Source organism: Spironucleus salmonicida, chromosome 7 (genome assembly GCF_000497125.1).
Source record: "Spironucleus salmonicida strain ATCC 50377 chromosome 7, whole genome shotgun sequence".
Lineage (NCBI taxonomy): Eukaryota > Fornicata > Diplomonadida > Hexamitidae > Spironucleus > Spironucleus salmonicida.
The window spans coordinates 269,762-285,002 of record NC_090602.1 but is presented as its reverse complement, the minus strand read 5'-3'; the positions used below and the strand labels follow the sequence as shown (position 1 = coordinate 285,002).

Here is a 15,241-nt window from a genome sequence, read left to right as displayed (position 1 = left end):
TTAGCTATTCTCTTAATTTTGCTAAAATGAAAGAATTTAAATATATTTAGTAGAAAAGTTTTGGCTATAGTTTTAATCTATATCTATCATTACCATTAAACACAGATGTATCTTCAGATTTAATAGGAGAATTAATTGAATTTTAGAATGCATATAAAGTTTAGGTTAATTTAGTCACAGAGTTGTAAGATGTTAAGATTTATAGGGCTTTTAAAAAATCTGAGAACAAATCGATATTGATAAATGAGTTTAACCTTATAGAAAACCAAAAAGAAACTTTCGAATTTTTATTTTAGGATTATTTATTTATTTATTAGCCACATTGTATATTATTGGAAGGAGATTAGGAAATATATAAAGGTGAATTGAAGTATGATATTCTTAATAGAATAATGTTTGCAAAACGAAACTAAAAACGTTGATATTATGTTCTTGATGTCGTGAATTAAACGCAATTCAAACATCAAAATAGATGACATAATATATTTTAATGTACAGTTAGTATATTTATATTTTTGTATACGAAAAGTATACATATTTTTTGATGATATGGTATAAAATTAGTAATTATTGATATTATTATGGTAAAATAAACTCAATCTTATACTTTGTTAATCATTAGTAATATTAGAAAATATAGTAATTATTTATCAAAGATGTATAAACCCTTTACATAAGCTTCAAAAGAAATGAATTTTGAGGGCTAATAGTTTATTTTATTAATATAATTTATACTGATTATTAAAAATGGTAACTTAATATCAAAAAGATTACATTCGTACAACGCTCACAATTTGTAACTTAATGATTGGAACTTCTTTATTAGCTTTACCATATACATATATGAGACTAGGATGGCCTGTAGCATCTATAGTTACAATTTTTTCTGTTGTTTATTCTATTTTTGGTTTTAACTATGTTATAGATGCCTGCTATTATACATCTTGTTAAACTCTATCCGACTTGTTGACATAATTATTTGGTAAGGTAATTTCTATTATTATCGAAGCATTTATTGTATTTTAGTATTTTGGCTATTTAATCTCATATGTGTCTATATGTGCTGATTATACACAGATATTCATTGTATCAATATCAAATTATTCATTTAGTACAATATATCTTAAAATAATAATATTTGGCATGCTGACATTTTTTCTTATCTTCAAAACATTAAAATCAATTTCTAATTTATCAGCTGCTTAATAACTATTTGTAGTTATTGCAGTTGTTTGCGTTGTAGTATTTTATGGAATTGCAGTTTAAGCTGGAGAAACACTTATAAATATAAACGGAACATAATCTACAATTAAACTTTCGAATAAAGGTTTATTAGCAAAGCCGGTTCATACAAGAGGTATTTATATATTTTTAGAAATAATCTAAAGAATACCGTTATTTTTACCACTATTTGGTTGCTAGGCTAGCGTACCAGTGGTTTTCAATGTTATGCCTGGTGATGGAGATTATCGTAGAGGGGTTTTAAAAAAGGCCATGATCACAGCTACACTTGTAACTTGCACATTATGTGTCTTTATGGCCTTTTTTTGTTTGTTTTTATTTGGCCGAGATATTTCCACTAATGTCTTGCTTAGTTTTGTATCCTAAAATTATGTTATGACTACTGTCAGATTTTTATATGCACTTGTGGTCCTTTTAACATATGTCGTTGTAACATTTCCTATTAGAGGAATGTTCATGAAAATATTTAAACAAGACAAAAACACGAACAAAGGTTATTTAATTTACGTAATATTGGGTGGTGCAATGGCTTTTCTTTCTTGTGGTTTTAGTATTCTTGTCCCTGATATACTAAAAGTCTTTAATATAGTTTCTAGTGTATTTGGTTTTATAGAAAATTGGATTTTACCTATTCTATTTTTATACAAACATGAAGATATGAAAATAGCTTATGAATAGAGAATATGTAAGGAATATAGCGAAGGTTTAACTGTATCTGGTAATGTCGATAAAATGGAATTAGAAGAAATCATGTAAGAGGCACCTTAGCAAATTAAGAAGAAGTTAAATATTAAAAATTTAGTTTTTCTATTAACTGGGTGCTTTTTTATAGTATTATTAAACGGAGCATCTTTTATTCTGTCCACATTTTTTGATATGGCTTCGACGAAATTCATTACAAAGTGATATGATTTCTTGTTTTGCATCTCACAAAATCATTCTACAATGGCAATTTTTAAGTTTGTGGCTGATGCTAAAGCTTTTAGAACTTCAAATAAAAAACCAAGATAGTCTATTGTTGTTAAAAATCAACCTTTAAAAAAACCAATAGTCTTAAAAAAATCTAAAGCTATGGTTGAAGTCCAGAAATAACAAAAAATGACAAATTTGGTTGTTCCAAAATCTGCATTTGCGTTACTAGTTAGGGCAATCACAAGAAAAAGGCACGCTGAATTTAGGTTTTAGAATCTAGCATTGGAATGCCTGTAGTAAGCCACCGAAGCTATTTTAATAAGAATTTTATCTGATTGTGTAATGTTGGCAGAACATGCAAAAAGAGTCACAATAATGGATAGAGATATGAGACTGCTTATAATGATTCTAAGACCATCATGGAATTTTTAATGAATAAAGTGTGTCACTGTTTACTAAATTTTGCAAAATTACCTAAGCGTTGATCAATCACATCTAAGGCATGTTCTTCCGACCAAGCATACTAACTTTAAATGAATTATTCTCTTCTGTGCTCGTAAAGTGAGTTTAACCCCTATTATTAGCAAATTTTTCTATAATGGGCGTGATCACCCATCCACCCATAATCCTTAAGATATTCATTACTACATTTATCAATAGTTTTGATACCTTAAAAATAAAGATAGTCATCAATTGAGTATGGTAAGTATACAATTCCCATCTCATCGGCCATCTTTTTCCCAACACGATCCGCAAATTCTTAATACGTTTCATTTTCGAATCTCTTCATAGGTTCTAAGAAATAATATTTTGTTCTGGAAAAAGGTGAGGTAAAAAGAGTATATATATGATGTAATGCATGCTCTGTCAACCATTCAATCTGGAAAAATGATTAATAATAAATACACAGTGGTTAAACTTCATCTTTAAGTCTAAATGCTCCTGTTTTAAATCTCATTAAGACTTTTTAATTTGATATAGTTCCTTCTGGGAAAACAATAATTGGATTTTTGGCAACTCTGTTAGATAAATCATTTTATCCAGTTTTTCTGTCTACATAAACGGAATTAAGAATTCTTGCTGCATAGGAAATAATTGGTACTTTCTTCATTTCAGCTTTAGATAGAAATCCAGCTTAACATGATATAATACCAATATTAACATCATTTAAGTTAGTATGATTTGCTACTAAAATCTCACATACACGTTTCTGTTTTGTTGTTTTAATTGGAATATTCCCTTAAATAAATAAACTCACATAACATATAAATTACAAGTAATAACGTTAAATCGATGGAGAAAATGTAAATATTTTAGAAATTATAAGAAAATTAACAAAATTAGCTATAAGACACACTGTTTTTAAAATAAAGTTTATAGGGGATAATAACAACCAAATTGGTAGAGTTAAATAGTATATCGCAGGCCTTATCTTAACCTGAAATAAGAATGGTGAAATAGGTGTGTAGTCATAGGGAAAAGAATGCGAAAACCTTGTACTACTAACCGACGTTGACATTAAAGTGGAGTCTTATGATTATGTAATAAGTTATATAATATATTAATAGTATTAGTAAACGGATTTTCACTTTCCTATTTAAACAGTTTCCAGAATATTTTATTACATATTTGAGATTATGTTTTAACTAATCAACATAAGTATTCATTCTATATTAAATAATCACTTCCAAATATATTCCATTTCACAATAAAGGCGTTAGATTTCAATTAAATCATTAACAATATCTATATTAAAATCTCGCTCAAAGCTTTAAAGTCCTATATAATGTTTAAATCTTTTATCTTTGTCAAATTTCATTCTCCTGATATCAAATTCAAGTTCATTCTATTCAATTTGTTCAGCTAGTCCAAATTAAAAACTAAGAAGCTTTTTTGACAATTATTATGTATTAACTATAATTTTTGTAATATTCAAGTTTTTATGTTCATCTAACAGATAAATAACAGTTTCTTCAAATGTTCTAAAAAACTATTCTTAATCATTTCCTTCAAATTTGAATTTAAAATTCAAATTTTTAAACTTGAAATCTGGAAAATTGTTAAAATTAGCAAGGGTAAGTCTAACATTAAACTAAGGCAATTTGCATTACCTAACCTGATAGTCTACATCATAGAACGGTGCCCGGGAGATTATGTCGTTGATAATCAAAGCGTTTCCATCATAGTTTTTAAGCATTTTATAATTAAAAAGAATTTGTTTCGCCATCACTTTGTTGATAATAACGACATTATTGTGAACTTGCTTAAATTGGAAAATATATAAAATAGCTTCTGTTATGAGATCATATAGTTTGACATTTTTGAAAATAAGAATTTTAGTATCTTACAGATCGAATATGAACTAATCTGATAATTAGAATTATATAAGCTCAATATTTATCTAATAGAAAAAAAATGTCATGATTTCAACTGTATTCCAAGGTTAAAGTTAATTTGACAACATAACATCGTCAGATGCAATGAAGAAGTTACTGAAAGTCATATTTTTATATTCTAAATGATCTGGTGATATGCTAAAGGCAAGATTCACGTTATTTGAGTTCACTTAAGCAGACCCATCTTAAATTATAATATAACTCATGAAAATATTTATATATATTATTTATAATATATTAATTAGTACTTATCATTAAACCACTCCGTTATGAACTAACAATTTTTAGACGAGGCCAACTTAAAATTAATAACAACTGAAGCCACTGGTGACTCCTTATTTACAACCTAACAACTACTAACCAAATAGATCATTTTTGAGGACGTTCCGCTCATTTCGTACCTCCTTCCTGCAAGGAATTTCGTCGCTCAAACCCACTGCGCCAACTGCTTCAAAAAGAACGTTTCATCATCATGCCCTACCTGTGACCTCTTCTACTGCTCTGAGGGCTGCCAGTAGGCCCACTACCTCGCGCACTGGGCGCTGTGCCAGGGCAGAAATTCGAAGCAGATTCCTCGCATAGCAACCATGCACTCGAAGACCGAAATAATGTCAAACTACTCGATTTGTGAGGTAATTTCGCAGATTTTAGCTAAAATAGTCATTTTTCAGTTGAAGGGAAACGATCTGGAAGCCGCGATTCAGCTTGCACTGGGCCCTTACAAGAAGATCTTGAACACGCAGAACCTGACGTGCAATTTCGACGTCAAAAAGGCTTTCAAAACAGCAAAATTGTTCTTCTTACAGTCCGTCAAACTACTGGATTTCGCGGAGGATCTGACAGGCCTGGTCAACGAAATGCTGACCTTTGAGTTCTTTAAGTTCCTCGTTTCAATCATCGCCTTGAACAACTCGTCGGTGATCATCGGGGACGAGCTGGTCGGTATCGCCGTCTACAACGTCGCCAGCAAGCTGAATCACAGCTGCGATCCAAACGTATTCTTCAGTTGGGGCGAAAACCGCGTTGTTGAGATTGTGGCCGAGAGAGATATATGTCAAAATGAAGAGTTAGTGGTTAGCTATATTCAGGAATGTAAAACCGTCCAGGAGAGATAGAGAGAGCTTCTAGAAGGATGGGGGTTCGTTTGCTAGTGTAAAAAATGCATTTCTTAGGTAAGTGAAAAATAGTGATATTATAATATAATAAACATATGTAAGGTATTTTTGGAATGAGCGTTCTGTCAAATCATGACAAAATGACTCGGAGTTATCTGACAGCGTCATTGATTACAACAGTATTATAACCATAATCTAAGATGATGTTCAATCAGTTCTTTTCAAAATAGCGACTGTAGCTCTAAGATATAACTGATAACGCATTTGACGAGCTTTTTAGCTTTTTCGATTCACACAAGTTATTTGTAATGTATGAAGATTTACTAGATTGCAACCCACTGACAGATCATCAAGTACCGAAAAATGTTTTGCCAGTTTTTTATGAACAAATTCTTGAACTAAAAAATGTGATTAACATCAAATTGGCAATTTCGATAATGTAAAATTTTGAAAATACACTTTTTGATATGTTTAACTAAGAGAAAATGTATACGGCTTAATTAGAACTAGATAATTTAAAATAGTTATTACAGAACACTTAGTCGGCAGAATTGAGTGTTAAAATGTAAGAACTGATTACACAAAAGTTGGAAATCATAGAAAAACTTAAAAATAAGCGAAGAATAGAAGATTCATAACTGGCTGAATAAATTTATCAAATGAAAAAATCAAATATTTATGTTCCAGATATTGAGATTGATAAAAATTTGAAGAAGACTAGCGAAGTTTTTGAAGAGGATTTAAGTGTATAGCAATATAAAAAATAAAATAAATAACTTATATCAGATAATTAGCATTTACGAACTATTCTAGAAAAACTTAATTCTACCCTTAAAGAAGACGAATTTAAAATGTCTTAAATATAGCACGAAATTAATAGATATAAAGAAACGTTTAAGAAGTAAAAATCCAAAATTGAAGAGTTATAAAGTGTGATTGATGCTAAAACTTCAGGGTAGTCAAAAAAACAGGATTAGGTTTATGATCTTCAAAGCGAAAATGAACGGTTAAGAAATAAGGTCAGAGAGCTAATGTAAGGGTGTAATAAGCATGAGATTGAATATGCAACCCCATCACAACTAATAACTAAGTTAAAGGAAGAAATATTATAGTTAACATAAGATTTAGTTGCAGCACGATAAAAATAATTTAACAGCAATGTTGTTAATTTAAATACTGGAAATATCACATCTTAATAAGGTAATAATGAAACAGCACTATTAAAAGAAGAGCTTAAAAAAATTAAGCAGTAAATTAAAGATGAATTTGGAGTAAATATGGATGATATTAATAAATAAGAATAAGAAAACAATTTATCAAAGTAAGATAACTAAAAACTCAACATGTTATTATTAGAGCTAGCAAAATAAGATACCAAATATTTTGGTCTATCAGATATAGAAATTTTAAAGAAAATAAAAGCGAATGGGGATTATTAAAACTTTATGAAGATAATAGAACATAATAACTTTCTTTCATAAGCAGAAATAAATAAATTAGTTATTGAATAATACAGACTTGACCATCCTGAATTGGGGCATTTAACTGATGACCAAATCTTAAATTAGCTATAATCTACTAAAGATTTTAATAAATACTTTTAGATAGTAAAAGAAAACGGATTTTTGAACTAAAAATAAATGGATTTATTAGTCTTAGAATAAGCTCGAAAAGATCCAAAATACGGAAATCTATCGGATAAAGAACTTTTAACATTGTTGAAGGAGTAGAATATATATGATTCATTTAAAAATTAAATTAAAGCTAATGGGTTTTTGGCAGAAAAGGTCATCCAAAATAAAATTTTAGAGCTGGCGAAAAAAGATCCTAAATATAAAGGGCTATCTGATGATCAAATAATGACTATGTTAAAGAAAAACGGTGATTTCGAAAAGTATCAAAATTTAGTTATTTCCGGTCACCAAAATAGAAATGACAATTTTAAAAATGGTGGATATTTTACATCTAAATTAAAAAAGAAAATATCAAAGGACATAAACGAAGCATTATTGGCTGCTAAAGGTATATAGGATGCAACAGATGCAATTTCAGCCTTAAAGTAACGGGAAGGAGCTAGAGATGTGGGAGTTTAAGTTTAAACACGGGTTATGGGATAAAAAACTAACAACACATAACAAAATTTAGCAAAAGTTACAAAATTTTAGTATTTTAACGATGAAAATGATTTCATTCAAATAGAAGAATTAAATACAGATAAGTTATTAAAAACTACAATGGAGAATTCAAATAAGTTTTCATTTTTAAAACACTTTATGAGTTAGAGACTAAGCATAAACGATGTTTATCAGAGGTTATTTAAAGATGCAGAATTAAATTAAAGTCGATTGGAGTAGATTAAAGATCTTTATTTTCATAATTTCAAGGCCCCAGATTAATTATTAGACCCGAATAAAACTATTGTTATCAGCTATTATAATGATTAGTTAGATAGGGTACGATATGCTGTATAGTTTTCAGAGGAGATACAACCTGCAAAGTAATCTGTAATAAATAGATAAATGACAGCTTCAACTTTTTAAAGAAAGTAATAATTAAGAGGAGAATTATCTTAGTTTTAATTTTAAACAACTGGCTGCAAATTTATATTAAAACCATAAACCGCCAATAAGCCAGATGCATATAGAATATCAAGACCAATTAGTCAGCAACAAACTTTAAATTTGTCGTAAGGCGGTACTTTTGGTTTTGATTCAGGGGTGGATTATAACAAGAGTAATACATTGCTATTAAGTCATTTAAAGTGAGATTATGTTAAGCATATTACAATTCAGTTCATATTTATTGATCAGTAACTAATAGCATTTTTCTAACGATAAATATATTGTTATAGGTATAGGCCTTATTTTTATAGTTAGAATTATTAAAAGAGCGAAAATCTTTAATTTAATAAACAATATTACCTTTCAATTATTTGTTATCTTTTACCTTAGCGAATATAAATTCTTAATATCATTTTAATAAATTTCTAATTAATTGGCGTATAGTTAAATACTTGCCCATTCATGAAAATTTTTCCAGAACTCATTATTACGTCATCAAATTTCTATTATCTAGAAGTAATTAGAGTTTCCAATACTTTTATAATTTCATGATAAATTAGATAATTTATTTTAATTTTATTATTTAGAATAACTGCATATTATATATGTCATATATAAAAATTAATGCATAAAAATAGAAATATAAATTTGGAAGAGGTTATGATGGATAAACTAGTCGAGCGACGCTACTAATTTCTAGCACAGTAGCCAGAGGACTATGGTGGAACATACGAGGATGTATATCGTAACAGTATGTTCATGACTGTCCCAAAGCAAAATTAACAGGTTATCAACTAAATAGAAAATATCAAGCGAAAATCAATTAGGATATAGCCAGAATTGAAAAATGCAAGTAATTTTTAGATAATTAATTTCGAGCCAGATTACAGAGTCCAAAACACAAAGGAAATTATCGTTGATCAATAACATTTACAGGCTACATTCGAAAGACTGCACGTGCAGCGATACAAGGATATTAAAGAATAATGTATAGAGGATCACACGTTTTGTACAGTTTGCGCAATAAGACACGAAAGTGGCCAACATCACCAGTCGTCAAAAATCGTTCAGCCTAAATTATCTACATAATTCAACCCAGTTAGTTCAATTCATCAGGTTTAATAGGCAGTCAAGACACTGATGTATGAGGAACCAACAACATCAGTTTTCAGCAATTTGTAGAAGACACGATACCAGACGATAAAATACATTACAAAGCCTTCATAAAATAGACCAAAGCGAAAGCTGAGCAATACTGTTATTTATAATACTAGTTAGCGGTCCACATAAGACGAGATTAATAAGTTATTGACGCAATTAGTAAATAAGTGAGAATGTAAAAATTTATTTAATTTATATTATATATTATGGAAGATTATACAATTATTCTTTCCTAAATGTCCTTTATTTCAATTTTGCATATTATAGTAATTGCACTGTTGGTGTTACCAAATACTATGTATTTTGCATCAGTTAATATACTCTCAGAAGGTTTAAGTCAGCATTTTAATTCTTCTAATTTGCACAGCTTGTCATATACGCTAATTTCAGCTCCTTCTATTATCTCAGCTATAACTTTCTCTCTAATACTAGATGCGTTCAAATTCAATATTATTTTCCCGATTATACAGTCAATTTTAATCTTAGGTACAGCCTTTAATATTGTATCAATTAAGGTAACTAATTAATATTTATTTCTATTTGGTAGATTCTTATATGGAGTTTGTGGAGAAACCACTCTTGCAGCTTAATCACAGCTTATAGATTAGTTTTTGCCTCAAAAGCTTCATTCCACAGCGTTTGCAGTGTGTTTTTGCGGCTATATGGCTGGAGAAGCATTAGCAGGTCTAATATTACCAAAATTAGACTTAATTAATGGATATATAGTTATTTTATCGTTTTAAACTTTATCTTTGGCTTTAATTTTGATATATTCTATTAAATCAAAAACGATTGAAAAAGCGAATTTCAAAATCTTACTTAAAGATTTACTAGCTAAATTAACTAAAATTCCAGCTGTTTATTTTATTTTAGCGTGTTTTAGAATTCTATTTACAGCTTCAAAGTCTACATATGATTCAAGATCTATTATTGCGTTAAAAACTATTTATAACATTCCATTGGAGATTTCACAATAAGCTTAAATCGTTTAAACTTCACTTTCTGCAGTCGTTTTTCTTATATCTGGAATTTCTGGTTTCTTCAAATTTGGACCTGAAATTTTCGTCATTTTAGGAGCTCTTTTTTGCTGTTTTGGGTATATATTCTGTTATTTCTCTATTCCAAATTAATTTCTAATTTCTACATTAATTGGTTTTGGTTTTGGTATGGTAGCTGCAAATTGTTCTGCATTGCTCGTGAAACGGGCAGGTGGAGGCCTCGCTAGTAGCGCGTTAGGTGTTGTTTTTAGTTTGTAATATCTACTAAGCACAGGCATAATTCCACTAAGTCGAGAGCTGAGTAAAATCGATGAAAAGGACAATATGATCATGTACTTGATCCTTGTTATTTTAGGTTTTATAGTTTGGAGTGGAGAGATGATAATATATAAGCTGTAAAAGAGAATACCACCTACTAATTTGGTGACAGAAGGTGATGGTATTGAGGTAAGTGCCGTGGATTAAGGATTAATTTACGAAAACCACGATACTGTAAATTGGATCTGAATATATTTAATATTAATTCACATATAGTAAATAATAAATAAACTTTATTTTATATTGCATAATCTGAATTATATTTAATAAATAATATAAAATATATTCAAAAATAAATGTTCCGCTTCCCAATTCTTAAAGTTCGTGAATTGAATGATATTTTACAAGAAATTGACTTTGATGACCCTCAAATTGTGATGGAACCATCAAAAACAATAACCTAGGAGCTTTTTACGTATATTATTCACTTACTCTAAATAAACCCACTAGCAGACTTCAAATACGACCTGAATTTAAATGCCAAGGCGTTACCAATTTTAACGATATTCTATTAAACAAGCAAACTGCTGAACTGCACAGATGTACCTGATTTTTCTATCCTCGACCTGGTATTGCCACAGAAAAACAGATTGCAAGTCCATCTTTCAGCAATATTCAACTTTATCAGGCAACAATAAAGAGTCCACCACCTAATTCTAACCCATTATCAGAATGTGGAGATAAATTTCCAGCAAATCAAGTTTCTGCAAACCGAAAAGAAGCATAAAGTGCAGGATTTGAACGAATTTATCGCTCAGGAGGAGAGATTCCGGCCGCTACTAAAAGAGGTCAACGGAGTTCTCACATAATGCCAGATAGAGCTAAAAACATCTATTTCTGCCCTACAAACTGTCACCTGCACGTATTTGGAAAATCTAGCGCTTCGAGATTCTCTGATTTCGAAGCAGGCCGTCATGAAGGCCGAAATCGACCGAACGATCAAGGGCCTCTAGGACATCAGAAATGATGGGAATGAGTGCTACGCGGACCAGGTAAAATCGCTCGAACTGACGCACCAAAAGGACCAGATTGGGCTCAAAATCCGTAACTTGGCGGAAGAAATTTGCGGCAAAATGCAGCTCCATACAGGAATGCGGGAGCTCCACCAAATCCGGTCAAAAATGAAGGAAGGGGTTGATTAAATATCAAGTTTATCCGGGAAAGTCGATCGATTAACATAGTAAAATGGCGCCATGAGCGAGTAAATCGAAGCTTTAAAAGACGGAATTTTAGCGGTAGAAAGCGATTCGCGGAACTATCAGCTTGATGCTCAAATTCAAAATAGCGAAATCTGCTCAGAACGTGACAGGAATGAAGTTTAGGGCCAAGTGAACGAAATCCTGGACAATTTGAGTGTTGAGAGGGCGAAAATTAATAAAATGGCATCTAAGGTTTAAGCAATTCCGCTCAAGAAAAATGCTCTTTGCGAGCAGATGTGCAGTCAATTTAATGAGCTGGTCAAGGGGGTCGTCGTGCAAGCTTAGGAGAGCGAAATTAGTTGGGTCAGTTTTCTCGAATAAGAAAAGAGGTATTTGAGTGACAATTGAGTATTATATAATAAGGATAATTAAGTATTAATTTTAAATGGAGCCGCTTGCGATGGCATTGTAGATACACTTCAAATAGGATTAAATTACGGGTGAATTGACTTTTATGAAACCATTAGATTGTATTTTAGAGTTTCTAGTTGATACTCTTCAAATCCTTTCATTTACAGCTGATGATATCTAATAACCATTAGTGTACAATAACAAGCTTATAGTTGATGGGCTATCTGACCAACTTATTTAAATAAAGTTTATTACCTATAATCCATGTTAAACTTTACATTTTCCATAGCTGCTCTATCTTAGAATAAATCTTAAACCTACAATTACCTCAGATTTCGGAACTGTTATTTATTAAAATTCTTAGTTCGCTAGGAATATCTAATTCCTTGTTATACCTCCAAATTTGCTGCAAAATAGTAACATTTAATATGAGAGCCAACTTGTTTCACAGGCGCTTGAATTATAAAACTTTACTAAACAAAAGATTGTAGTTTTGAAGGGCAGTTATTAAGCTAAATACATAGATTAAATTTATATATTATATGTACCAGTAAAAAGCTCAAAAGCAGTGATTTAACTACTAAAAGCAGCACAAATTGTTCTACCTATTATCCAAATAATTAATTTAGCTCCAACAGCACTTTCCAGTATATTTTGTTAGGCTTTATTATATCATTTCTTTTTCGGGTATGTGGCAGCTTCAAATTTTGCAGAATTTCAAAAAATATATTATTAATTGTTATGTGTCAACATTGAGAAACCACATTAAATAGTTTTTCACTCTCAATTTTCAACCCGATATTTTCCGTATTCTGCCTGCCTTGCACTTGCTACTACTTCTCTTTAAGAAGTATAATTACATCCTTTGTTCGCTCATAATTCTTCTCAAAATGCCCATAATGACATGCTCAGGTCTAATTTTGATCTTGAAAAGACGGCTTTTTGTGCAAAAATATTTCCCAAAAAAGGTATTGAACCTGGAGACTTGTTGAAGTCTGCTGTTGAATTGGTGCCTAAAATTGACTTAAATTGTGAAAATCGGAGGTTCTTGATACTCGGTGATTAGGAATTTATAATTTCTTTTGTTGGTGCCTGCGACTGGCAGTTCAAGTTGAACAAACTAAAAAATTTATATAACAATAACAAAATAAATAATGTTAATTTAACTATTTTTAATTAAATAGTTCAATCTGCAAATTTAAATATTAAAGACTAGTTTGGAAATTTATAGATTTATAGCCAGTTATTCAATAGCAGAGAAGGAATTGAAGGGAAAGTGGTCGAAACAGATAAATTAGTTGAAAGTCAGTGTGTTTCCGCTATAATAACTCTCAGCGAATCATTTTACAACAAACATTTCATCAAATAGGATATGTATAATGATTAGGACTTAGAGAAAGTTGCATCACCTACTGAATTTTTTAAGAAATATGCTAAAGACTAAGTTTCAAGTATTATTGTTACTCCAATCTATTATGAATAAATTTAAATTTAACAGAATAAAATTATATAAATGTTGCTATAATTTAATTATCAGAAGGAAGACTAATAAATAGCTGATTTAGATAAACTAGCTATGAAGTTATTTGAAGTTTTTAGAAATTCAATTTTAAATTAGTTTTCAAAATAGTCGTTTGAAACAAATTTTATTTCATTTAAGTAGTAGTTTATAGAATACAAATCTTTATTCAATAATGATTAAAATATTCATTTAATTTTTAATTTGATTGAGGATATTAAGAGATTTTTACGTGGAATTTGTTTGAATATATAAAACTGCTTCGAGTTACGTGAAAAAGCAGTTTTCTTTTTGGTATATTTAGATGACTTGGATTGGTTATATAAAATCTTAGAATATTTGGAAAAACGCTTTGACTCATGTTTATTTAATTAAGATAACTAGACGCTCAGATAAATCAATCAATTAATTGATTCGATGTGGCTAGGAGTAGTTATATGGAAACGTGAAGATTACTTATTAACGCTTTTAAATAACGATATGTTCGATGAGAAATGGCTAGCTAGATTGTCTCACAATAAAATTTCTACATATTTAATTTCTGAACTATCAAACAAGATATTTAACACAGAATTATATACTTCATTTTTATTGTACCAAATATTTTATCATGATTAATTTGATCTTTTGCAATAAATTGTTAATCCAACAACAATAAAATTATAACTTTTAGAAATTTTGACGATTTATCCTATCGATGTCAACCAGCAAATTTAATCTTTTATAGAGATTAATTATAACCAATTTTCCGTGAGTTAATTTGTTCAAAATGTGTCTAACGAGTATAATTTACCAGACTATTATCAGGTTTGGAAACTCTCCAAAATGTGTCACAAGGAATCAAATAATTAAATTTTGTCTTAATTTTTAGGATAATTTGATTTTCTTGAATGGAATTTAGAAATTTTACCAAAAATCTTGAAAATTCGTCCTAATTTATAGAATTTTAGCGATTATTCTTGTTATAATTGTTATTTTGGAAGTTGTTAGTGTGATGTTAAATCTAGCTTGGAAAGAATGAATGGAAACAAATTCGACTTTGAGGGATATTAGTATATTGGAAGTATTCTTAATGAAGATGTAGAAGGTAATATGGACATCGAGGAAGTCGGAAAATAGGAAACGAAACTTTAGATGTATTTTGGAGATATTTTACTTCATGAGAGGTTAATAGACTGAAAAAAACATTTACATATAAAAATAGTTAGTACTTTTATTAACTTGAATTTTGTTTTTATTAACGTATAAAAAGTTTGTAGTTAATTATTTGGTAATGCAATTAATATTTACTAGTAAATAAAATATATTTGGTGTCATTTAATAATGATTGTAACAGATATAACAGTTACTGACCTAATGACTTGTAGGGTAATTATATCTTATTATATAAATATTATAATAATATTCAAATGCAATAGAATAGGATTGAAATTAGTGTGATATAGTAATTCCTTATAAAATCCCAATTC

At 29.6% G+C, this 15,241-nt stretch overlaps 10 protein-coding genes across 10 annotated transcripts; 8 read left to right on the top strand and 2 right to left on the bottom strand. All coding sequences in view use genetic code 6, as the record gives it.

Annotated features, from left to right (window-relative positions):
• Positions 1–747: 747 nt before the first annotated feature.
• On the top strand, positions 748–2,148 carry SS50377_26852 (Solute carrier family protein; the record flags this gene model as incomplete). The annotated part of the gene is made up of 1 exon (XM_067910658.1): positions 748–2,148. The coding sequence occupies one exon, from the start codon at positions 748–750 to the stop codon at positions 2,146–2,148; it is 1,401 nt and encodes a 466-aa protein (XP_067761345.1).
• A 39-nt stretch (positions 2,149–2,187) lies between these two features.
• On the top strand, positions 2,188–2,589 carry SS50377_26851 (histone H3; the record flags this gene model as incomplete). Its single annotated transcript, XM_067910657.1, has 1 exon — positions 2,188–2,589. The coding sequence occupies one exon, from the start codon at positions 2,188–2,190 to the stop codon at positions 2,587–2,589; it is 402 nt and encodes a 133-aa protein (XP_067761344.1).
• A 10-nt stretch (positions 2,590–2,599) lies between these two features.
• Positions 2,600–3,673, bottom strand: SS50377_26850 (Lysophosphatidylcholine acyltransferase/Lyso-PAF acetyltransferase; the record flags this gene model as incomplete). The annotated part of the gene is made up of 1 exon (XM_067910656.1): positions 2,600–3,673. The coding sequence occupies one exon, from the start codon at positions 3,671–3,673 to the stop codon at positions 2,600–2,602; it is 1,074 nt and encodes a 357-aa protein (XP_067761343.1).
• A 162-nt stretch (positions 3,674–3,835) lies between these two features.
• On the bottom strand, positions 3,836–4,657 carry SS50377_26849 (uncharacterized protein; the record flags this gene model as incomplete). The annotated part of the gene is made up of 1 exon (XM_067910655.1): positions 3,836–4,657. One exon carries the CDS (start codon positions 4,655–4,657, stop codon positions 3,836–3,838), a length of 822 nt encoding a protein of 273 aa, XP_067761342.1.
• Positions 4,658–4,819: 162 nt separating this feature from the next.
• On the top strand, positions 4,820–5,740 carry SS50377_26848 (SET domain-containing protein; the record flags this gene model as incomplete). The annotated part of the gene is made up of 1 exon (XM_067910654.1): positions 4,820–5,740. The coding sequence occupies one exon, from the start codon at positions 4,820–4,822 to the stop codon at positions 5,738–5,740; it is 921 nt and encodes a 306-aa protein (XP_067761341.1).
• Positions 5,741–5,760: 20 nt separating this feature from the next.
• Positions 5,761–8,430, top strand: SS50377_26847 (uncharacterized protein; the record flags this gene model as incomplete). The annotated part of the gene is made up of 1 exon (XM_067910653.1): positions 5,761–8,430. One exon carries the CDS (start codon positions 5,761–5,763, stop codon positions 8,428–8,430), a length of 2,670 nt encoding a protein of 889 aa, XP_067761340.1.
• A 420-nt stretch (positions 8,431–8,850) lies between these two features.
• On the top strand, positions 8,851–9,558 carry SS50377_26846 (uncharacterized protein; the record flags this gene model as incomplete). The annotated part of the gene is made up of 1 exon (XM_067910652.1): positions 8,851–9,558. One exon carries the CDS (start codon positions 8,851–8,853, stop codon positions 9,556–9,558), a length of 708 nt encoding a protein of 235 aa, XP_067761339.1.
• Positions 9,559–9,623: 65 nt separating this feature from the next.
• On the top strand, positions 9,624–10,892 carry SS50377_26845 (Major facilitator superfamily protein; the record flags this gene model as incomplete). The annotated part of the gene is made up of 1 exon (XM_067910651.1): positions 9,624–10,892. The coding sequence occupies one exon, from the start codon at positions 9,624–9,626 to the stop codon at positions 10,890–10,892; it is 1,269 nt and encodes a 422-aa protein (XP_067761338.1).
• Positions 10,893–10,999: 107 nt separating this feature from the next.
• SS50377_26844 (Nuf2 family protein) lies at positions 11,000–12,250 on the top strand (the record flags this gene model as incomplete). Its single annotated transcript, XM_067910650.1, has 1 exon — positions 11,000–12,250. One exon carries the CDS (start codon positions 11,000–11,002, stop codon positions 12,248–12,250), a length of 1,251 nt encoding a protein of 416 aa, XP_067761337.1.
• A 37-nt stretch (positions 12,251–12,287) lies between these two features.
• Positions 12,288–14,951, top strand: SS50377_26843 (uncharacterized protein; the record flags this gene model as incomplete). Its single annotated transcript, XM_067910649.1, has 1 exon — positions 12,288–14,951. The coding sequence occupies one exon, from the start codon at positions 12,288–12,290 to the stop codon at positions 14,949–14,951; it is 2,664 nt and encodes an 887-aa protein (XP_067761336.1).
• Between the last annotated feature and the right edge of the window lie 290 nt (positions 14,952–15,241).